At 42.7% G+C, this 23820-nt stretch overlaps 2 protein-coding genes and 1 long non-coding RNA gene across 3 annotated transcripts in view; 2 read left to right on the plus strand and 1 right to left on the minus strand.

Annotated features, from left to right (window-relative positions):
* PKD1L2 (polycystin 1 like 2) overlaps positions 1-5936 on the plus strand; it is a 101468-nt gene extending 95532 nt beyond the window's left edge. The window contains exons 39-43 of the mRNA XM_040253566.1: positions 119-279; positions 1935-2145; positions 3671-3772; positions 4286-4417; positions 5550-5936. Coding sequence (XP_040109500.1) covers positions 119-279; positions 1935-2145; positions 3671-3772; positions 4286-4417; positions 5550-5711 — 768 coding nt within the window. The 3' untranslated portion in view covers positions 5712-5936. The remainder of the gene's footprint in view (positions 1-118; positions 280-1934; positions 2146-3670; positions 3773-4285; positions 4418-5549) is intronic.
* LOC120872893 overlaps positions 1-10804 on the minus strand; it is a 25038-nt gene extending 14234 nt beyond the window's left edge. The window contains exons 1-2 of the long non-coding RNA XR_005723369.1: positions 10304-10804; positions 5772-5832 (exon numbers count right to left, since the gene is read on the minus strand). This is a non-coding gene — a long non-coding RNA (uncharacterized LOC120872893). The remainder of the gene's footprint in view (positions 1-5771; positions 5833-10303) is intronic.
* Positions 9957-21356, plus strand: GCSH (glycine cleavage system protein H). Its single transcript, XM_040253567.1, has 5 exons — positions 9957-10233; positions 13659-13738; positions 15188-15251; positions 20558-20689; positions 21220-21356. Exons 1-5 carry the CDS (start codon positions 10086-10088, stop codon positions 21315-21317), a joined length of 522 nt encoding a protein of 173 aa, XP_040109501.1. The 5' UTR covers positions 9957-10085; the 3' UTR covers positions 21318-21356.
* Positions 21357-23820: the final 2464 nt, after the last annotated feature.

The following is a 23820-nucleotide window of genomic DNA, read 5'->3' on the forward strand; positions in this document are numbered from 1 at the left end:
TGAGGTCCATGCACCAGGATTGGGGAGAAGCCCCTGTGCTCTACGCATATGAAGCCAGGGCTCTGGGAAACCCCTAGGGATCCACAGCGTTTATTAGAACCTCTGGCTCCTTTCCCAGGGCAAGCTCCTGAGGAAGCAAAAGTGGTGCTATTTCCACAGCAAGTGGAACATTCTGGAGCTGGCCATCATCCTGGCCAGCTGGAGTGCCCTGGCGGTGTTTGTGAAGAGGGCTGTCCTGGTGGAGCGTGACCTCCAGCGCTATCGAAAACACGGGGAAGAGTAAGTGGCTCTGCCTCAGGCCCCAACTCCTACCACTAACACTGACACTGCTGCCTCCAGCTCTGAGTGGCCCAGAGGGAGGCTTCTGAAATCCTGCTGGCTCTCAGAGGATCCGAGGTTACTCTTTAAAAAATAACTCTAGCTGTAGCACTTAGACTTGGGGTCTGAAGCAAACACAACTGGAGAGGACTCAAAGACAAAAATAGAATCTTTTGCAAATCTTACCAAAGCATAGGACTATGTGACACTCTATAGGTCCCTCCCAGCTTTGGGGGCAGGGTCTTTGCAAGTATTAGTGCCCAGTCAACCCACATCTGCTACCATTTACCAAGAGTCCACTCTGTGCTGTGCAGGAGGGACTAACATTGGATCCTCAGGAGAAGCCATGGAGGTAAATGTTGTCATCACTCCAGTTCACAAATAAGGAAATTAGAGAGGTAACGGGACTTCCCCAATGCCACAAAACAAAAAAGTGGCAGAGAAATAATTCAAACCTAGTTTATGTCTCCAGGATCTTGTACTTACTCTGAAACATCTATTGATTGTACAGATATGGCTAACATTTATTGAGTCATTGTTGGATACCTTACACATTCATAAAAACACCACTTTAAAAGCATTATCTCATCTACTTTAATCTTCCTAGAACTTCTAAGAGATGATGTTATCCCTTTTTTGCAGATGAAGTAATTGAGGCTCAGAGAGGTTGTCTCTGCAAGGTCACACAGCAAGGAAATGCAGAGTTTAGAATCTGAACTCTGCACTCTATCCTAGACTGTGTCCTTCATTAACAAACTTCATGCACAAACCCCACAAAGGGGAGAAAATGGAAGGCAGGAGGTTACACAGAAGGATGGTTTTTCTCAGGCATTATATATATTAAATGCTTTTATAAACTTCAGATCATATAATTTTTTTCTATAACCTGTTTGTCATCCATGTCAATAGATACAGGTATAAGTCATACTCTATAATGTACCAACATTAAGACTGAACTGACATTCAAAGGCAGGCACAAAAGGGGCAAGAAAGGCAGGGTGGGATGGTAGGAAGAGCCTGGACTGTGGAATAAGACACAGCTGGATTCCAACTCTCATTCTTCCACCACTGGTTTTATCACTATATCACTAGCTATGTGACCTTGTACCAACTATCTGTCCTTATCTGTAAAATGGAGATGTGATACCTTACCCTGTGGTCTTGAAGGTCAAATGGAACAATGCAATTGAGGTTCCTCAGCACAGCAAATGGATAGTACTTCCATCATTCCTTTAAATGTAAGGATGGTGTGGATATACACTCAGACAGGTGTGCAGGAGGACGTGGCATCCATTGACCCCCAAACCAAGAGGGGAGGCTCGTGGAACTCCCTTACTTCTGTCTTCTCAACTCTGGGAGGATTCCTCCTTTATCAATCTTCCTCAGCTCTGTGGCCATTAACCAAGATTGTCAGGTAATAGTCCTGTGACCACCATCAGCACCGTCCCTTTTGTAACCAGGATGCTCACTCTCACCGTGACCACCATCTCTTCAATGCCTGGCTGGGGAGTTAGGACAGCTCTGTCCCCAGACCATGATCAGGCTAATCTTGACAGATGAGCGCTGGCTGAGGCTCTCACCGTCTCTGAGACCAGTCTCTCCATTTGGTCCCACAGAGGGATCAGCTTCAGCGAGACTGCAGCTGCCGATGCTGCCCTTGGCTACATCCTCGCCTTCCTGGTACTCCTATCCACAGTGAAGCTTTGGCATCTGTTCAGGCTGAACCCCCAAATGAACATGATCACGTCAGCTCTGCATCGTGCCTGGGGGGACATTTCAGGCTTTATCGTTGTCATCCTTATCATGCTCCTGGCTTACTCCCTTGCAGTGAGTGGCTCCTTTGGGAAAACTTTCTGGGCTGGTCTCCTCAGAAGTAACGGCTGCTCAGTGGTGGAGAGTTGGGGGGCTAGGAAAAGCCTGGGAACCTGAGGGAGATGGCGGATCTTCTTTCTGAGTCTGGGGCCTTCCAGCTGGGAGCTCATGAACTGGTCACCCCAAATGGCAGAGGCTGGACACCTTGGCTGGATAAGAGTGAGGAAGTGTAGTCTCTAAGACTGAAGGGACCAACTATCTGCCAAGGACTCCTTTCTTTACCTACTCTGCCTTAAGGGCCAGTTGTCCTGACATCCCAGCTACTGTGACATGCACAGAGCCCTCCCTCAGGCCAGGGGATGCAGAGGTGAAGTGGGCAGTCCCTGACCCTGAGGTGGGACAGAGATTGGGGAGAGAAGATGGACACGACTGCAGGCCATGTTGGTGCCTGATGCCCTACACATGAGGCATGAACTTAGAAGGGCCGAAACCTCTTCATTTAGCTCCTTAACACTGACAGCTTTTTGACAATCATGCTCTTATGTGACTGAAAACAATTTTTTTCAACTATTAATTATTTTTTTTACTATCGAGTAAAATGAGAAACAAAGACCCTCTGACACATGCTGATTTCCATCTCAATAAGCTTCAGCCCCATCCTCTCCAAGTCTATGATTCCCACTGTAACCCAGGCTCCCACCTCTCTGTGACCCTTCACCCAGCCCCAACCCACACCAGCCCCCTTCCCAATTCTCACCCTGCCCCATCCAGTCTCTCACCTTTGTCACCCCCTGATGTCCATACCATGCAGCAGCGCATCTTATCCTAGTCTCCACTCCACCTCTAACCTTTCCCTGCCCTTTTCACCCCAGTCCTGGCTCTCACGCCACTGACCCCACCTCATCTTCCTCTCTCACTCTCAGAAATGGGTTGAAGTCTGCTGATAAGGGATGGAGGGTATTGGCTAACAAGTTGGAATCTGGCTTTGTTAAAAGTACGCCATCCCATCCTTTAATTCATGTGGATTTTTTTCAGTCCTCCATCTGCAGTGTGTGGGCTGCAAGGACACTGCAGTGTCCTGTGGGACCAGGAGTCACCAACTCAGGGCCGAGGAACTGCTGGGCTTCCCTCTGATGCAAGAGCTATGGGGAAATCTTTGAGGAGGGGGTAACTGTGGTGAGAGGAAACCATGGTGGGGAGGCTGGTCCCGCCCAGGCAGAAGCCTGTTGTGCATCCAACCCAAATCCCCCAGAGCAAAGAGGCTGGGGCTGCAGAGAGCGCAGCACCATTACTGAGCCTTAGAATGACCATCTGGGAGACCACAGCATTGGCCTCCGAGTGTTGGTGTGTGAGCCCAGGTGCATGTGCATCCCCTACAGAAATAAGTGTGTACACACACCCATTTGAAGGCCCTGTGACATGGACAGTATTGCCAGGCCAAGGATGTGGCTGATCCAGACTGCTGACTCTGCTGTCAAACAACACCCTTTGGGGGTGGCATGGTTTCTTTCCTTGTTCATAAGGACTCTTTCCTTAACAGTCAAACTTAATCTTTGGTTGGAAACTCCGTTCCTACAAAACCCTCTTTGATGCGGCAGAAACAATGATCAGCCTTCAGCTGGGAATCTTCAACTACGAGGAGGTAATGGAGGAGAGAGGCAGTGAGGGGGTATGAATACTACCATCAACACCAAACCTTTATGAAAATTAGGGAAAGCACCCCCTCAAATTCCATGTGGAAATCAGTGGATGTCACCCCTTGGGTCCATGGCCTGGCAAGCACAGGGCAACTCCACACAAATAAAAAGGTTCCCACAGCTCACCCTGGGGACCCCTGTCTACAGAACATCAGACACTGGCTAATCAGGGGAAGGCTGTGCTGGTGGGTGTCTGGAAGGAAATGCTCCTGAGCCTAGCCAGAATGACACCCGTATTGGAAACAGCAGAAGTGGGGAAGAGAGGGGCTGCCTTTTCCATCTCCGGGCAGCTTTTGAGAGCACTGCCCACACTCTCAGCCGCCAGGCAGAAGGGAAACTTCCTGGCTCCAGGATCTGCCTAGCTCTAAGGACCAGCTTCCCTCTGAAGGTGCCTACTGAGGGAAGTGACCACTAGCACACAGAACCCTGAGGGATGATTCTGGTTCTCTTCCTGACAGGTCCTGGACTACAGCCCAGTGCTTGGCTCCTTCCTAATTGGGTCCTGCATCGTTTTTGTGACATTTGTGGTGCTCAATCTGTTTATCTCTGTCATCCTGGTGGCGTTCAATGAAGAGCAAAAATATTATCAGGTGGGTCCCTTTGGCTTGGTCTTCAAAAGTCACTGACCTTGAACTAAGAAGAGGCTGGCTGAGCAGCATTAGACATTGGGGGAACCAAAGGATCACTGTAGCTCAAGGCCCTCATTTCACAGGAAGGGAAACGGAGGCCCAGAAGGAGGAAATTAATTCCCCAAGATCATAGCAAATGAAAGGCAGACTAGAATCACATTTCCAATTCCCAGCTTGGGACTCTGTTCATTACATCGGTGATTTCCAGCTATGCCTGTACACTAGAATCATCTGGGGGCCTCTGGAAATGCCTACTACTGCACCTGAGGCAAATAAAAACAGAATCCTTGGGGGAAGGATCCAGCCACTGGTATTCCTAAAATTTCTTGTGTGGTCTGCATGTACAGTCAAGACTGAGAACCCCTTGGATTTAGGTGATGACAAACAAAAGTTAATATTTCATGAAGTGGACTGTCTCCATTCAGAGATCTGCAAAATGCGGTGTAAGGCAGGAAACTTTTATAGGATAAAGAATAAAGGATAAGGAAGTAGAAAATAGAAAATATCTGATTGGCCGGGGCCACAGAGTCAGCCTTGTTTGGGGTGAGAAGGAAGAGGAATTAAGTATAGAGCCTGGAGTGGTCTGGCGTCTGGGGACTGGCTGACTGGCTATACTGCATTGCTGGGGGAGCCTTTACAGAGACACAAAAGATATCCAAGTTTCAATTTGCTGACATGGCACCCTGGGCAGGAGTGGCTCCATCTTGGGGCTAGAAATTTATTTCAAGATGTCATATGGTCACTTTGGCTTAAATTTGAGAAACCACCAAACTCTTCTCCATTTCACATTCCCAGCAGCAACACATGAGGGTCTTTGCACACAAATTCCTAATAGCCTTTGTTGGGGGTGGTAGAGGGCATCTTGTCATTTTCAATGGAAGGGAAGAAGGAAATCCCTGGGGATAAAGGCAGGAGTGAATACCTTTAAGATTCCCAGAAGGAGGTCAATTCCAAAACAAAAGCAACTCTTAATAGTGATATCACTTTGGCAGGGACCAAAGTGGATGATAAAACCATGGTTTCCCCATAAGAAAGAAAAGCCCCTGAAGAGAACAGCTCTACATAAGTCACATGGTTCTTTCTCCCTCTGCAGCTGTCGGAGGAAGGAGAGATCATCGATTTGCTACTGATGAAGATACTCAGTTTTCTGGGCATTAAATGTAAAAGACAGGAGCCTGGAAGCAGCAGTGAGCAGCCTGAGTTGTTGTCTGAGGTCTGGCACCCTCAACCTGTTTCAACTATGCCCCCAATTTAAGCTGTTGGTCCAGGCATGATCTGTAGAATAGGGGAAGGCCAGCACATTAGCAGCACTTACCAGTGATTCTGTAATCTCTCCAGGTTAGTACTTTTCTGTGTCCATATTAGAATCGCCAAGCCTGGCAAGCAAAAAAAGATAAGGGAAATACATACATATAGTTGCCACCACTATGATACTGTTCAAATGTATTTCCTCCTAGAAATAAAACAAATATTGTCTGGAGTTCATGGGGAAAAGATCCCCTCTATAGACTAATTATTTCATCTTCTTGGTCAGTCAGGAGTTGCCTTTGATTCTAGTTCAGGGTTTCCCAAACTGCGGTCCAACAGATGCTAATGGATGTTGTATTAGTTCGCTAGGGTTGCCAGAACAAAGTACCACAAACTGGCTAGTTTAAAACAGTAAAAGCGTGTTGCTCCAGGGTTCTGGAGGATAGAAGCCCACGTCAAGGTGCTGACAGAACCATGCTCCTGTGGTAGGCTCCAGGAAGGGATTCTCTCTCTTAGCTTCTAGCGTGCGCCAGCAGTCCCTGGCATTGCTTGGCTTGCAGGCGCATCACTGTAATCTCTGCCTCAGCTGTCACATGGCCTTCTCCCCAGTATGGGGGCTGGGACTTCAACCTATCTCTTTAGGGGACACAGTTCAACTCATAACAGGTGTCGTCCTCCCTTAAATGTTTCTAGATCAAATGTGGGAAACACTGGCCATATAAATTCTTTAGCAGGGGAATTGTTAGAACTTTTAATATGCTAAACGTGCACTGTGAATCTCTTGGGATAGTGTGAGCAATAACATGTGTAATGATTCCCAAACCCCTATAACCAAGGCTTCTGGTATTACAGCACTTCAATCAGGGCTAGTGTTCTTTGGGCAATATTTTGAGAACTGCTGATCTATACTAGTGGTTCTCAATCTTGCCTACATGCTAGAGACCCCAGACTTCACCCCAATTTATCTATCAGCATCTCTGAGTCACAGGCATCAATATTTTTTATGCCCCCTAGGTGATTCCAATGTGTAGTCAGACATGATAAACATGCTTTAAATTCTGAGAACCACAGATCTAGATAATAAAAGTCTTCCAGGTAACTGTGAGGGTAAGTGTACATTTCCCCTCTGTTGCACAGTGGAAGCACCTGATGAATCCTTTCCAATTTACCCTGTCTTGTCTCTCCTCACACACCCATTGGAGCAGATACTCTAGGTTACCTGCCCCAGATCCACTCCATGCTTTCCTTCTTGCTGTCAGAATCCTGATTTATTCAAGTAGCCACTACCCTTACCCCATGTGACACACAGCAAGGTGAGGCTGCAGCCACCTCAAAGTAAATCTCAATCTGTCTTGATAATAGCCCTTGACAATGAGCCATTTAGGCTGGCCACATGATCCAGTCCCACTCCAGTACTCTTGCCTGGAAAATCCCTCGGACGGAGGAGCCAGGTAGGCTGCAGTCCATGGGGTTGCTAAGAGTTGGGCACGACTGAGCGACTTCACTTTCATGCATTGAAGAGGGAAATGGCAACCCACTCCAGTATTCTTGCCTGGAGAATACCAGGGACAGAGGAGCCTAGTGGGCTGCCGTCTATGGGGTCGCACAGAGTCGGACACGACTGAAGCCACTTAGCAGCAGCATGATCCAGTCTGGCCAATGAAAATTTTGAAAAAAGGTCTCTGGGACACTTCTGGGAAAGGTCAGTTTGGTAATAAAAAGAGATGAGTTCAAGGGCTGCTGAACACTGTGTGGTATAAGACTGCTGGAACTCTGACAGCTACCTTGAGACCATGGAGTACAATCTGAAGATGGCAGAGCAGAAAGATGAAAGGAACATGCATACTTGATGAGGTCTTTAAATAGCTAGTGTAACAATGATGCTGAACTACTGCCAGCCTTCTATCTGGATGAGAGCTTAAATTTCCTTCTATGATGGTTGAACCAGGATCCCACTCTACTACTAACAATGAAAAGCCAGGATCCTTTACAAACAAAGAGACATATAACATGACAATGCACATAAAGCCTTGGGGGATTTATCTTCTATCCACCCCAAAACCCATCATCCATTATGTATTTTGTCATGAGCTATATTTTCAGATACTCATCAAATGACTCATAGCAAAGTGTACACGTCTTCTGAAAATATGGCACAGAAATCAACCCAAACACATACTGTCTGTTTTAAACAGGAAAAGTTCTAAGATCTGGATTAGTTATAAATTCTTCATTTCTTTTTCCAACTACTCCACTTCTCTATTGACTGTAAATGTAAAATTGTAAACTTCTTCCATTGTATTTCTGTGAGAGAAATAAATATATCTGCACAAAGAGATGAAGTGAAGTGAAGTGGCTCAGTCATGTCCAACTCTTTGTGACCCCGTGGACTGTAGCCTGCCAGGCTCCTCTGTCGATGGGATTCTCCAGGCAAGAATACTGGAGTGGGTTACCATTTCCTTCTCCAGGGGATCTTCCTGACCCAGGGATCGAACCCAGGTCTCCCACACTGGAGGCAGGCGCTTTAACTTCTGAGCCACCAGGGACTGTCACAAAGAGATGAGCAGACCCCTTTGAGACACCTGAAAGAAATGACCACCTAAATTTCCAGGTGCCTGTACCAATTGTGTAATGAGATGACCTTTCACATCTCAAGCCATGGATGCTACAAAGATAATCAGATGGAAAAAAAATTTTAATCCCTAATGCTTCTTACATTAAGAAAAAAAAAAGACACAATTCCTACTGCTTTGGCATAAGGGCCCATGACATAGCCCACAGATTGATAAGTGACCCTGTTCTTTGTATCAAATGAGTTATTGAAGCTGGGAATAAATATTTTAGGGGATGGCTTGCATTATGCTGAAGTGACTTGCAACAAAACAATAAAAACAGAACACTGACATTATGGAAGTTAACCAAGATCTGGAGTTTAGAATACAGCACTGTGAATCAGTCAGCATCCCAAACAGTGGCAAGTAGAACTGAGCTTAAGAGCAGTTGACTGCAAATTGGACCGATGAGCAAGTTCTGCTACTGACACCTAGTTTGCTTAAACCATAGAATGTCTCCCTCATTCCACTCCTGGGAAAGTTAGTTAACCTTTCCACGCCTCCAGCTCTTCATCTAGGAAATGAGTATAATACCTACCAGTAAGGATTTGGTGAGGATTACAAAGATAGTGCATCCCTCCCAGGCACATAACAAAGGCTCAGTGTACTCAGAGGAAAAGACAACTCAGAGGAGCATGACAGCCCCTGCAAACTACTGCACAGATGTGTTGACACCCCCAGTTTTGTGAGGCAGAATCTCAGCGCAACATTTGGGTCTCCCAAACACACACACACACATATTCGCACATATACTCATACACGCATATACTTCAAGGTATACCCTGTAATACTGACAGTGTGGAGATTGAGGTGTTTCTCACTCCAGTGTTTCTTTGCTGATTCTTGCCTACTCCACAAAATCTGTGTTAAAGGTGAGGTCTTTTCCCAAACCTAATTTTCTGTCTCCTTGGATTGGGTGAGACATGTCTTCTGCTTTTCTCCTAAAGTTTCAGTCACAGGACTGCTTAAGCAAGGAGCTGATCATGCTGGGACTCAACTCTCTGCCTTTTGACTGCTACTGCAGTAGCTCCTGCAGTATAGACTCCACCAGAAGCCACTCCTGACCCTTCAACAAGTCCTTGCCCCTCTATGAGTTTCATGATTAGGTTTCTCCCCTCTTTGGAGACTGTAGGGTTTGGGGATATGCAAAGTAATAAAGTTTTCAATATTTCAAAAAGTCAAAGAGAAACTGCATTTGTGTTAGCGCACCTTTGGCCAGTGCCCAACAACCAACTTTGGCTGGAATGATTCTTTGGATCTGCTATGAATACTGCTCTGGGTGACCTTGATCCTCTTTAGAAGGTGGAGACCTCATCTTTTAACAGGACTGGGAGCACCCTGCCTCCCCGAGGACCCAAGAGCACCACTCCTGCCTGGAGCCCGTCTCATAGCCTGGGTGGGTCTTGGAAGTCACAAATGCTGACCTACAGCTTTCTCTCGCCCAGAAGCACCGCCTGAAGGCGTGGTCCCACCCCTCCCGGGACGCCCCGCCCTCGACGCCCCGCCCAGCTCGGCCTGGCCCGCCTAGTCCGCGAGCCAGTCCCCGCCCCTCGCCACCGCCCCTTCCGGGCCTCAGGGCTTTCCGAGCGTCCACGCCCCTCCCGCATGCGGCCCTGTCAGGCCCCGCCCCTCCCGGGGCCCTGCCCCCGCGCCCCGGTCCAGCCAGCTCGCTCCGGCTCGCTCCGGCCCGGGGCCGCCCCGTCCCGCCCCGCCCCCGCCGGCCGGGGTGCTCAAGGTGCCGCGCGGAGACCCTCTGCACCCGTGCGAACATGGCGCTGCGCGCGGTGTGGAGCGTGCGGGCCGCGGTCTGCAGCCTGCGCGCCATCTCGGCACTCAGCGCGCCCTGCTCGCTGCGGCCCTGGGGACTGCGACCCGGTGCCGTCCGGACGCTGCGCACCGGCCCTGCTCTGCTGTCGGGTAAGTGCTGCAGGGCACGTGAGCCGAGCCGGTTTGCCTCGGGGGAAAAGGGCTGGGCCTCGATCCTTACCTCGGGTCCTCGGCCGCGGGCCGCCCGGGGCCAGCGAGGCGACCTCTGCGCGTTTTTTGTTGCTGGGACCCCGTGTTGCGGCGCCGTTGCTACCTCCCTGAGCTGCTTGGACGGCTCCGCAGCCTTTGTCCTGCGGGTTGGGAGCCGGGGCGAGGGGGCGGGGAGACTGAAGACTGGCGCGGCCTCCGTGTCCAGGGTGGTTCTGGCAGGAGCTTCGGCCGCTCGCTACTGCAGACCTGGGTAAGGTCGCTGAGCTCCTTCGTGACCTTAGGTTCCTCGCATTTGTGAGCATCGTGCACCCCAAGAGTGAGGACAAGTAATAGGCTTTACTTTGCTATGCATATCGTCACTGTAAGTTCTGAAGTAAAAGTAAAGCAAGAGCATTTATTGAAACTTAAAGCACTGGGTCTAGTTTTACGAGCTAAAGCTAGCATAATGTTGCAGACAACTATTTCCTAAAGCAGTGCGATAAAGTCTCCTGGGTTCCACTGAGGACGTTCTGCTAAAGTCTGTATCGTCGTATATAAAGTATAGCCGTGAATGTGTGTTGGGCTGCAAGGAGGCCTTACATACACGGGCTTGAAGTAACTGGGAGACTTGCCCGTAAATATCTTGGCCATCTGTGCTACTTCACAAGTGAACGCAGAGCAAAGACTGTTTGTTCTTCATGCACCAAAACGTGAGGCACTAAGTGCGCCTCTTCGCGAACTCCGGCTTCTTACTTGCACGGAGCACAGGTCTGGTGGCAGTTGTCTCATTAAGTTCGTTGTTTTAGAAACCTCTTTGGGACTAGAAAAGTTGATAAATTTAGTTCAAAGTCAAACATAACGAAGCTTACTTATCTCCTCCCCACCCGCCCACCGTAATCTCTCAGATCTGTTGGTGGTACATATCAGTACATTACTAATTTACATACATCAATACATTACTAATTTGAATATAAGGGAAAAGCATTTCTCAGATAACTGACTTTCAAGCCTGTATTTTCTTGGTTAGTTCAGTATTACTTTTTTGCATTGTCCTGTTAACTAGTTAAATATTGCCCAAGATATCAACAGCCATGATCTAGCTGAACACGAGTTTTCAATACTAGAGACTTGAGTTCCAAATTTTGGCTTCCTCTATCTTTGGGTGGTCACTTGTTTCCCTCGCTGGAAAAATGGAAATGATAATCCCTACTTTACAGACTTGTTGGATGAAATGAAACAATGTAACTGCTGTACATATAGCCTGATACATTGTAAGTACTTGATAATGTTACTTATTAAATGTTAGTGTATAGAATCAGCAGAAAATTGATCATATGTTAGTATATTTGATTCAGTGACTTTGAAAGGGGGGAAAATGCAAAGTTCTCATAAATTACTCAAAACACTTTGTTTTCTGGGGGCTGAAACCCCTTGTTTTCAAGACTCAAAAGAAAATAACTATTTACCAAATCTCCTGTTCACTTTTCCTCCCATTGGGCCAGGGGTTAAAGGAGAATTGTACCAATCATTGTTTTTAGCCTAAATTGCGTGGCCTGGTATAAAGACTTAATGGCCTTTGAGGCTAACAGGACCTGGGTGCCTTTAGCTTAGCAATGTTGCTGCCTTTTCCTCTAAACTGTGGTTGCTCAGTTGCTAAAACTGAATGTTGAGCACTCTTGTTCCTCAAGATTATCTTTACAATTAGGCAAGATGGCAAGACCGAGGTCAGGACAGTCTCAGAGAAGTCATATTTATGGTTGTCCAGTCCTTTCTATAAAAAAGTGTATTAGTTTAAACTGCTAGTTCTAGAGTTGTCACAGAATGTTAGGGAGAATTGAGTGCTGCCAGATAACTATATACTCTGTTTTGCTCAGAATCTTCTTACACTTAAAAAAATTACTTCCCTCCAACTTTTGATTGCTTACTATATGCCAAGGACAGTGTTTAGAACTGGGGCTACGAATGCAATAAACCCTGCTCTTGCTTGCTTTGTGCTTGGTCTACTCCCCGGGGGAAGGTGACACAAGAGCTGTATCTGTAGCATGTTAAGTGCCATGAGTGTGTTGGGGGGAGAGGTGCAGAGAGCTGGGGGAGCAGACTGGGCTGTCCAAGCCCAGGAACCCAGGCTTGGAGGGCTAGATAAGGGTGCTGGCAGGAAGAGTTTCTAAGCTGAGATCTGAAAGTCAAGAAAAGGCAGTGGGGAGAGTGGGTTGCAGTCAGAACACTAAGTACAAACAATCCTTAACCTTAGGGAAACATCAGATTGACCTGAAGCATTCAGTAATTTGAAGTGGAGCGGAGCAACTGACTGAGATTTTGCAACCCCTTCCACTGAGGAGTATGATACTCAAGTTATTTAATGATGGGGGTGGAAATTAATACTTTTTATTTACATTCTGCTGTGTTTATCAGAGCTGTGTAATCAAGAGAGTTTAATGTTTTAAGTACTTTTGGGTTAGGGGTAAGAGTGAACTAGCAATACTTTTAAAACAGTATTGAAATTAACAAGCCATTTTCATATTAATTTCTGTACTTTTGGAAAACTGCTTCACTTTAGAATGTGCTATATATTTAAGAAGATATGCTTTATAAAAATTTTTATTCTTTTAAGCAAGTACTATTAATTCCTAAGTAATTTTTTTCCACATCACTCAAATTTTGGTAGGTCTTTGTTCCAGGAATCCTTCAGTAGTTTGGCCATCCTTGTATTTGAAAAGAAGCAGGTTATAAAGCCAAGGGCTAATCTGTCCAGTGAATGTTGAGCAGTTTGCCTTCATACCAGTTAATGTCTTAGCTCTGAGGTGACAACTGAGTTCTGATGGTATAATTTGCTTCTCATAATGATGGTGGCCACTTTATTCAAGGGCCGACTTGAATTCAGTTAAAGTAGAATCAAGAACTTAGTCAAGTTATAATTGTTCAAGGTCAGTTTTATTCTTGATACAGCTCTACCTAAAGAGGCACATATTTTTTAGGTTAAATCATTTATGAGCAGTCTTTATGCTCCCAAAACTTCATCACTCTTTCTTCAGAGGGACAGACTTCTTTCTGCAAGACAGACCAGTAATGGATAGGTATACATTTGAAATGTGCTCCAGTATTTGTGTGTATGATTTAGACCGAGTAATGTTGAGTACAAATAATCAAATCGCCAAAAGATCCAAAGGTATTTACATCAAGCCATCTTTGCCTAAATAATACCACTGTTGAGATGTGTCTTTTCATATGATCTATTTCGTCCTGGGCAGTATACTGTTGAATGACAGTGTTAATAAGTCAAACAAATACTGGGAAGGCCTTGCCTTTTGATAGCATTGATATGAAAAAAAAAATGCTTTTAAAGACGTGATGCCACTGCTTTTCTGAAATGTTGGTCTTTATTTTAGTGCGGAAATTCACAGAAAAACATGAATGGGTAACAACAGAAAATGGTGTTGGAACAGTGGGAATCAGCAATTTTGCACAGGTACTAGATTGTCTTGAAATATTTAAAACAGTCTGCTCTTGCCTAAATTTCACTGTCTTTATCTTTTAAAAATTGTTTATTCTGCCCCTTGGTATCTTGGGCCCTTTAAAGGCCCTTAGAAGAACATCTGTCATAGTTGGAGAAAGAAAAACATAGGAAAGTGTATAGTGTTTTAAGAGATTAAAAGGTTAACAGTTAATAAATTCGAGAGAAATGTTTGTTTCATATTGAGGCAGTTAAGGAAAGCAGCAGAGCAAGCAAAAGGGCTGGAGTGTTAGTGTTTTGTGAATAGTGATATACACGTGATCTGATATACACAGGACTTCCCTGGTGGCTCAGACAGTAAAGCGTCTGCCTACATTGTGGGAGCCACTTCACTTTCACACATGACCTGGGAACTTGAAGAGGGAACACCGAGAATGGCACAGATTACACAAAGATAAACTTTTTATTTAGAGTTTATCTCAACTAATTCCACTATTGCCACTGAGCCTCTAGTTTGATATTGTGTAAAAGAAAACTACAATACTAGAAAACTACTCCAGGACTTCCCTGGTGGCTCAGATGGTAAAGCGTCTGACTACAATGTGGGAGACCTGGGTTCAATCCCTGGGTTGGGAAGATCTGAAGGAAATGGCAACCCACTCCAGTATTCTTGCCTGGAAAATCCCATGGACGGAGGAGACTGTTAGGCTACAGTCCATGGGGTTGCAAAGAGTCGGACATGACTGAGCGACTTCATTCAAAAGAAAACTAGAAGCCAAACAGCAATATCTATCAGTGACTTTTCAACTGGACCTCTGGGTGGGGTGGGGAGAGGAGGGGGCAGGGGATATTAACTGATGGGAGGATATGGTATTCCTCAGAAATGCTGGGATCTCATGTACTGAGAATCAATGACAGCCATATCTTTGTGGGCATATCTGTGTACCTACTGAGGCCCAGTACAGAATGCTCTGTGAAATACTGTATAAATACTGTCCTCCTCTCCTCAATTTTATGAGGGGAAATCACTTAACATGGAAAATGACATGCAAAACAATATGTGGTGGATGACCTGAATCGTACAAGGGGTTGTAACCCACTCAATTTGATGGAGAGTTCACTGTTGATTAGTCAGCAAATCAATAGGAGAAATGTCCTCAGTAAAATTGCAGAAGTGGAAAAGCACAAAGTGTGTTTGTTCTTAAAGGAGCTAGTCATCTTTTTGGGGGCATATGGTTGGTGACAAGGGTCACTGCCACCTGTGGGCCAGCTGATGGCATGTTTTCTTGCAAGTCCTAAGGTAAGAATAATTTTGCATTTTTAAAGGGTTATAAGAAAAAACAGAATTTGATCCCTCAAGTGTAAAGTATATACTATTTGAATTAAAGGGATTAAATGCTTGGCTTGTTCCTAATTACTAGGTTTAATTTGATCTCTTAGAGATTTTTTTTTTGTTTTTTAAAGGAAGCTTTGGGAGATGTTGTTTACTGTAGTCTGCCTGAAGTTGGGACAAAGTTGAACAAACAAGGTGAGTGTTTTTCTCATCTTGGTATGTCATGATTCATGCCATGAGTTTTCTTTATCTTCAGTAATAACTTGTCTGCATCCTATTGCCATCCCTAGCTGTAAGGAATGATGATAGTGAAGAATAGTGAACATTTTCATATTTTATAATGGAAGGTAGGAAGTAGAGAGAAATGCCTCTTAGCACCATCCCTGCCACACATTGATGCATTAGTGATATAGCTGGGGTCTCTTAAGTTTAAAAAATAAAATCTGTTTTTCTTTGAAGTAAAGAATATCAGAACATGAGCTCATGAGTCAGAATCTGGTTTTAAATCCAGGCCCCTCAACATATCAGCTGTGCGATTTGGCGGAAATTACTTAATGTAGATCTCATCTGTGAGTTAGGATAATAACTGCCTCATATAGTAGTTGTAAAGATTAAATGGAATTAGCATAACATCCAGCATAAGATTTGTTGTTGTTCAGTCACTAAGTTGTGTCCAACTCTTTTGCAACCCTTTGGACTGTGGCCTGCCAGGCTCCTCTGTCCATGGGATCTTCCAGGCAAGAATCTTGGAGTGGGTTGCCATTCCTCCTCTTCGTGACCCATGCATGGAACTCATGTCTCCTGCATTGGCAGGTGGATTCTTTACCACGGAGATTAGTACTTGATAAATGTCAAGCAGTGGAACCACATGTATTATTATTCATGGGCTCCTTGACATGCATAAGACACTGCTAGAGAATTTAAGTTATCTGTTTTCTAATATCTTTGACAACATTTGCCATCTTTTTCTGCTTAAACTTTCCCTATCATTTATCTTATTTAAACTTTCTTTTTATCTGTACATCAGTTGTTTTCTTTTTTTACACTGAATTTTAAAATTTCCATTAATATATGTTGAATAACCTCCTTAAACTAATGAATGCTTTAAACTTTCTGCCAAAGGTGTTTTTTAAATTGATAATGAAATATATATATGGTGAAAATGCCTAGATCTAGATCTTAACTAGATCTAGGTATTAACTATATACTCTTAACTGTATAATCCAAGCAGTTTTGGTAATCGATAATCTCTTCTGATTTCTGTCACCATAGATTACTTCTGCCTATTCTTTAACTTCATTTAAAAGGAATCGGACAACATTATGCCTGGTTTCTTTTGTCTACTGTCATGAGTTTGAGATACATTCATATTAAGTGCTCAGTAATTTGCTTTTTATGCCAGCGGTATCCCATTGTGTTTGCTGAAGTGGTTATACCATTTGTATTCTCACCAACAGTATCAGAGTTCCATGTACAACATATCTCATTGTGGTTTTAATGTGCATTTCCCTAGTGACAGATTGTTCACCTTTCCATGAGCTTTTGCCACTCACATCTTTGTGAAGTCTCTAGTCTAGTTTATCTTTTTTATCATTGATTTTAGGCATCTTTTATAAATTCTAGATATAAAACCTTTTTCAAATATGTATTTTATAAATATTTTCTTATATTTATGTATAAAACATTGTGTCTTCTCTAAGATATCTTTGTCTTGTCTTCATAGTTCCCATATTATATACCCCAGTAACATGAGGTGCTGTGGGATATTTTTAATTTTTAACATCTGTTGGGCACAGCACAAACTAAGATTCAGTGAAGTTAACAACTTCAATATTGAATCTTACTCTATTACTTTGGGTAATGTATCTTTGAAGCAAGTACTACACAGTTGGTGTGGAACATGAGGTTGGGCACTGGTGATATGACCTGATTTCCTGATGGAGAACTTATACAATATGCAGCAGACACACTTAATATCTATAAATTGTAATTAAGAATGAAAATTCTGTTTTTGTTCAATTTCTGTTTTTTTTTTTTTTTTTTTTTTTAACTGCTACTCAATTGCTAGGATATAAAAACCTTCTAAGTAGTTTGGATCTGACCTCTTAATAAATTCAAATGTTAGGTATTTGTTTTGGTCTAGGAGAAGGCAATGGCAGCCTACTCTAGTACTCTTGGCCTGGCAAATCCCATGGACAGAGGAGCCTGGTAGGCTGAAGTCCATGGGGTCACTAGGAGTCGGACACGACTGAGCAACCTTACTTTCACTTTTCACTTTCATGCATTGGAGAAGGAAATGGCAACCCACTCCAGTGTTCTTGCCTGGAGAATCCCAGGGACGGGGGAGCCTGGTGGGCTGCCATCTATGGGGTCGCAGAGAGTAGGACACGACTGAAGCGACTTGGCAGCAGCAGCAACAGCAGTGATTACCACAAAATCACCACCAAGGGCAGTGAGAACTGAGAAAGGGCACAGTATGGGCAAATCAGGTCCATACCAAGGTTCATAGAGATTGAACATTTCATTATTAGGTATATTTAGCTGTGGGAGTTTTCACAGATGCCCACTATCAGATGAAGCAGTTCCTTTCTATATGTAGTTTGCTGAGATTATCATTTGTGGATGTTGAATTTTCTCCATCTGTTGACATGTCTGAAGGGTTTTTCTTGTTAATGTGATGAATGATGATTCATTTTTTAATGTTAAACATTCATTTTGACTGTTTAACCAACCTTGGATTCCTGGTAGTCATTGTGTAAGAATTGTGTCTTTAAAATGTACTGTTGAATTTGATTTGCTGTTTTTTTTACATTATGTTCATGAGAGATACTGGTCTTTTCTTAAAATGGCTTTGTCAAATTTTGGAATCTGTTCTATCTGGTGCATAGAATAAGTTTAGAAATATTCCCACCTCTTTCTGAAAGAAAGTGCATCAGTCTTGCTAGCTCTTCATCAATTTTATCAATCTCTTGAAAGAATTTCTACTATGTAGAATTCTACTATGCTAAATTTTCTGTTTTCCATTTCATGTATTTTTTCATAGCTTTATTTTCTTCCTCCAACTTAACGTTTTCTCGCTTCTGGAAATTTATGGGTTTGTTGGTTTCCACGGTTTTTCTTAAATTGACTTTTTATCTATACTGTAAAATGCCATCTCCCTTGCGATGAGTGGCAGCTAAAATCTAGTTTGATGCTTTTTGTTGGTTGTGCTGGGTATTCGTTGCTGCAAGGGCTTTTGTCTAGTGGTGGTTAGGAGGGGCTGCTCTCTAGCTGGAGTACACAGGCTTCTCATTCCGGGGCTTCTCTTGTTTCGAAGCATGGGCTCTAGGTGTGTGGGCTTCAGTAGTTGTGGCTCATGGGCTCAGTAGTTGCAGCATACAGGCTTAGTTGCTCCACAGCATGTGGGAGTCTTTCTGGATCAGGGATTGAACCCATGACCACTGCAGGCAGATTCTTAACTGTTGGACCACCAGGGAAGTCCCTAAAACTTTTTTTTTTTAAGAATCAAAAGTGTCATCGCTTCTTTCGAATGTTGCCTCTTCTCTATAAACTGCCTTCTTTTGTTCACTTTCTAGTATCTTTAGAAGCCAGGTCATTGATTTTAAGATGTTATTTTTAAATAAAACCTAAAGATATTACCACTACCTCTGTTTCATTTACTGCACTAAAGCCTTTGAGTGTGTGGATCATAACAAACTGTGAAGAGCTCTTAAAGAGATGGGAATACCATACCATCTTACCTGTCTCCTCAGAAACCTGTATGTAGTTCAAGAAGCAACAGTTAGAACCCTGTATGGAACAACTGATTGGTTCAAGATTGAGAAAGGAGTAGGACAGGGCTGTCTAGTGTCACTCTGTTTGTCTAACCTATACACTGAGCACATTATGAGAAATGCTAGGCTGGACGAGTTACAAGCTGGTATCAAGATAGGTGGGAAAGGGACTTTCCTGGTGGTCTAGTGGCTAAGACTCTGTACTCCCCAATGCAGGGGGCCTGGGTCTGATCCCTGGTCAAGTAAAGTAGATCCCATATGCTACAACTAAGAGCCTGCGTGCTGCAACTAAAGATCCTGCGTACCGCAACTAACACCCAGTTCAGTAAAAAAAAAAAAAAGATGGGAGAAACATCAACCTCAGATATGCAGATGATACCACTCTAAATGGCAGAAAGCAAAGAGCAATTAAAGAGCTTCTTAGTGACAGTGAAGGAGAAAAGTGAAAAAGCTGGCTTGAAACTCAACACTGAAAACTAAAACTTCATGACAAATAGAAGGGGAAAGGAAGTAGTGACAGATTTCTTCTTCTTGGGCTCTAAAAATCACTGCAGATGGTGACTGCAGCCATGAAATCAGAAGACGATTGCTTCTTGGCAGTAAAGCTATCACAAACCTAGACAGTGTGTTGAAAAGCAGAGTCAATACTCTGCCAACAAAGGTCTGTATAGTCAAGGCTATGGTCTTCCCAGTGGTCACGTAAGGTCGTCAGAGATGGACCGTAAAGAAGGCAGAGCACCAAAGAATTGATGCCTTCAAACTATGGTGCTGGAGAAGACTCCTGAAAGTCCCTTGGACAGCAAGGAGATCAAGCCAGTCTATCTTGAGGGAAATCAACAACCCTGAATATTGATTGGAAGAACTGATGGTGAAGCTGAAGCTTCAGTATTTTGATCATCTGATGCAAAGAGCTTACTCATCAGAAAAGACCCTGATGCTGGGAAAGATTGAGGGCAGAAGAATAGGGTGTCAGAGGATGAGATGTCTGGATGGCATCATGGGTGTAATGGACATGAACTCAGGCAAACTTCAGGAGATGGTGAGGGACAGGGAGGCCTGGTGCACTGCAGTCCATGTGGTTGCAAAGAGTCAGACATGACAGGGTGACTGAACAAAAGATATTATTTCCTTCTAAGCACTACTTTAGCTCTACCCCCACAAACTGGTATGTTATATTCACATTCAGTTCAGATCAATTTTAGATGGTCTTGCTTCATGTTCATTGATCCTTTCTTCTGTATCCAGTCGACTATTAGTGCCATCTAGTGAATATTTTATTTTAGATAGGCCTTTCAGTTCTAGAATGTCCATTTTAAAAATTATTAGTTTTTTGCAGGTATTCCCCTAAACATTCACTCACTGTGATTTTGTAACAGCTGTTTTGAGATTTCTCTGCTAATTCCAATATGTGGGTCTGTGGAACATTTGGAGATCTTTATATTGACTACTTTTTCACTTTGGCAGGCCCATACTCAATCCTCTGACCCCTTGAGCAAATAAGACTATGATTTTTTGCTTGTGTTCTAGTTACACTGTGCTGTTTGGATGGGGCAATGTTGTCAGAGTACAAATTGTATAAGTGAAGATCTTGCATGACAAAACCTATGGTTTTATTTAAAGATATTTAGATCTTTTTATTATGACTATAGAGGTGATCACTTTTCTCTATTTTGTATTTTGGGATCACTAACTTGACATTTCATATTTTCTTTAATTTTCTCAATTTAGAGGAGTTTGGTGCTTTGGAAAGTGTGAAAGCTGCTAGTGAACTCTATTCTCCTCTATCAGGAGAAGTAACTGAAATTAATAAAGCTCTAGCAGAAAATCCAGGACTTGTCAACAAGTCTTGTTATGAAGATGGTAAGTTGTTGCTGAAAATTTTTTTAAGGATTGTTTGCTGCAGTTAACATTTAATCTAGATTATAAAGCAATCTTTAACTGATTGTGATTTCTTTTTGTACTTCTTGGTATTATAGTAAATAGATATTCTGCTTCTTGATAATGTAGTAAGGTAAACTATTAGCAGTTTTTTCTCTTTCCTAGATGAAATTCTCAAAGATTTCTTTGGTAAAGTCAAACAGCCAATAAAATGCAAAATTAGCATTAAGTTGTAGTTTCCTATTTCCTATCACCTACTTCTCTCTTCTAATGCTTTCTAATGCCATTAATTTCAGTAGTTTTAGTCTTGGTGTTCCTTATATACCTGTATATTTGGATCCCTGTTGTTAATGCTTATTAACTACAACCTCAGATTTCTTAATCCATGATGGTACAATTTCTTCTGGTTCTTTATCATTATATGTAAGAAATATTAATTCTTAAGGTTAAAACTTATGTGATTTTCTCTTTTAAAAGGTGATTTGGAATATGATACTTTTTTTTGGTTGCAGGTTGGCTGATCAAGATGACATTCAGTAACCCTTCAGAACTAGATGAACTAATGAGTGAAGAAGCATATGAGAAATACATAAAATCTATTGAGGAGTGAAAATGGAACCCCTAAATAAACTACTTTGAAACAACTTAATCTAGCATAGTTGTCTTAAATTAGTGGTGGATAGCTATTTAAAAAGCAACTTTTAGCAAAAGAAACTACTTGTAACAATGTTTCCTGAAGAAAATACCCCTTAACTTCCTAATGAGTTCAGATAAACACTGTGCATCTTTTCCACAGCATCCTGTGATTTTTAGGCTAGGCTCCAGTTATAATATTCAGAATCCCTGAAATTATCTCTGGTAAAACTAATTACAAAAATTATGTAATTCAAGGATAACATGGTTATCTTAAACCTTATATGACACTGTAACTTGCTTACAGCTATCCTTGGATTTGGGTCAAAATTATGTTCCCACTAGAAATAACTGCCAGTGGAGAAAAGTTTGTTAGTTGTATAGTGTCCAATGAAGAATATTACTATCTTAATTTTGCAAGGTACTGTGTTTGCTGGTGCTATTTTTATACAGTGAAGTAACAGCCTTGCAGGAGAATAAACAATTTAATAATAAAATATTCAACTTCTTAATCATGAATTTTGTTCTGCTGTTAATATTTCATAGTATGTTTCCTAGTATTTATAAAGATGCTAATTTTAACTTATGGGAAGTCTTTTTTTTTTTTTTTAAAGGAAATTTAAGTCCTGACAATGAGAAAGTTCCAAGAAAATGTTTCCTTTTAGTCACAAACCTGGTTTTTCTTAAGCAAAGATCTAATTGCCTGATAACATCAAGTACTATTTTTTTTATTATCTTTAATGTATTGAAAAAGAAATCACTGACATTGTTTTTCTGTCATGCTAAATTAGAAGAGTGGCGTAAAAACAAGAAAAGGTGAAATTGTGACCAGTCTAGTACATGACAACCTTAAGAAAGCTAAGCCACATAAGTAACGGCAATAGAAGTGGACACAGTGAAACTTGTGGCCAACATAGCATACAGTAAGAACAAACTCTTCTATCATTTTCCCCATACTGGAGGAGAAGGCAAGTATTTTGGCATTACTGTCTTCTGGTAAATAAAGAGCAAACACAAGAACCGAGAGTATGTAGATAGATAAGTAACATACAAGCCTTTCCTGTTCCTCTGCAAAATGGATGCATTCTTTCCAGGACTGAGCCAGTAGCCTTATCACTGCTGAGCTGTCTGTTAATAATCTATTTCCTTTGGAACTAGAAAGGGATGAGTAATAATTGCTCATCTTAGTCTAAATAATTAAATTTTGTTTTAAAGGTGCTCTTGTGTATTACCTTCTTTGGTCTTTACGATAGCCAGAGCTTGGTAGGGCATATCCGTAACTACCACCATTTCACAGATTAGGTGATGGAAAGGATAAAAGCTGGAAGTTATGGTTAGGGTTTTCACATTTCCTGATTCACTATCAGTTCCTTTGCAAATGTATGGTACTATAAAAATACAAGGGAATTCCCTGGAGATCCAGTGGTTAGGACTCTTTCACTATGCAATGAAAGTTAGGCACTTTCATTGCTGGGGCCCAGGTTCAACTCCTGGTTGGGGAACTAAGACTGCACAACATGTGTGATGTAGCCAAATACATATATTTAGATGGGAGTCTAGTCAAAGCTATGGTTTTTCCAGTAGTCATGTATGGATGTGAGACGGACCATAAAGAAAGCTGAGTGCTGAAGAACTGTGGTGTTGGGAGAAGACTCTTGAGAATCCCTTGGACTGCAAGGAGACCCAACCAGTCCATCCTAAAGGAGATCAGTCCTGAATATTCATTGGAAGGACTGATGCAGAAGCGCCAATACTTTGGCCACATGATGCGAAGAACTGACTCATTGGAAAAGGCCCTGATGCTGGTAAAGATTGAAGGCAGGAGGAGAAGGGGGCGACAGAGTTCAGTTTTTCAGACCTCATTCCTTTGAATCATTTTGGTCTTAATAGAGAAGCTTAACATATGTTTTGAATAATGCTAATTAAAACAAGAAATGAAACAGGTAACCCTGAAGGTTAAATTTCTTTTTTTTTCATTTCCCCGAAGTTGACAGCCTTAAGTTTTAATAAAGAAACCACTAGAGGGCTCGCCATAGGCATGCTAATATGAAAATGAGGCTGGTACTTCAGATCACCTCAGCATAATCAACTTTGGAATTTTTCTGAATTTCTGCAGTTTCAGGCTGCTAAAATGTCAGGGTACCACCCACTTTCAGTTTTTAATAATATGCTAAGTATATAACTGTCTTATTATTCAACAATCACTGTATTATTTCAGACCTAAACATACCTAATTATTTCATACCTAATCATCTGTATTTGTGATGAACTTCTTCTTACCAGCAACATGGTTTTACTATTGACTACTTCCTCCACCCCTTTTAAGTGGACTTTCAGTTAGATATAGGTTCAAAACTGAATGGAAAGTTTCTGTATACCTCCTGCCACCATTTTGGTGATTTGTAAACACCCCTTTGCCAACTCAGATCTTATTCTACAAGAACTTTTGTATCTTGATTCCATCTCTACTTCAGCATTTT

The sequence above is a fragment of the Oryx dammah genome, unplaced genomic scaffold, assembly GCF_014754425.2.
Source record: "Oryx dammah isolate SB20612 unplaced genomic scaffold, SCBI_Odam_1.1 HiC_scaffold_13, whole genome shotgun sequence".
NCBI classification, from domain to species: Eukaryota; Metazoa; Chordata; class Mammalia; order Artiodactyla; family Bovidae; genus Oryx; species Oryx dammah.

Excerpts from the sequence above, each read along its gene's own strand:
- GCSH (XM_040253567.1), top strand. The coding sequence starts at position 10,086 with ATGGCGCTGCGCGCGGTGTGGAGCGTGCGGGCCGCGGTCTGCAGCCTG. Across the intron at positions 13,739-15,187 it reads GAATCAGCAATTTTGCACAG|GAAGCTTTGGGAGATGTTGT; the intron begins GTACTAGATTGT and ends TGTTTTTTAAAG. Across the intron at positions 20,690-21,219 it reads CAAGTCTTGTTATGAAGATG|GTTGGCTGATCAAGATGACA; the intron begins GTAAGTTGTTGC and ends TTTTGGTTGCAG.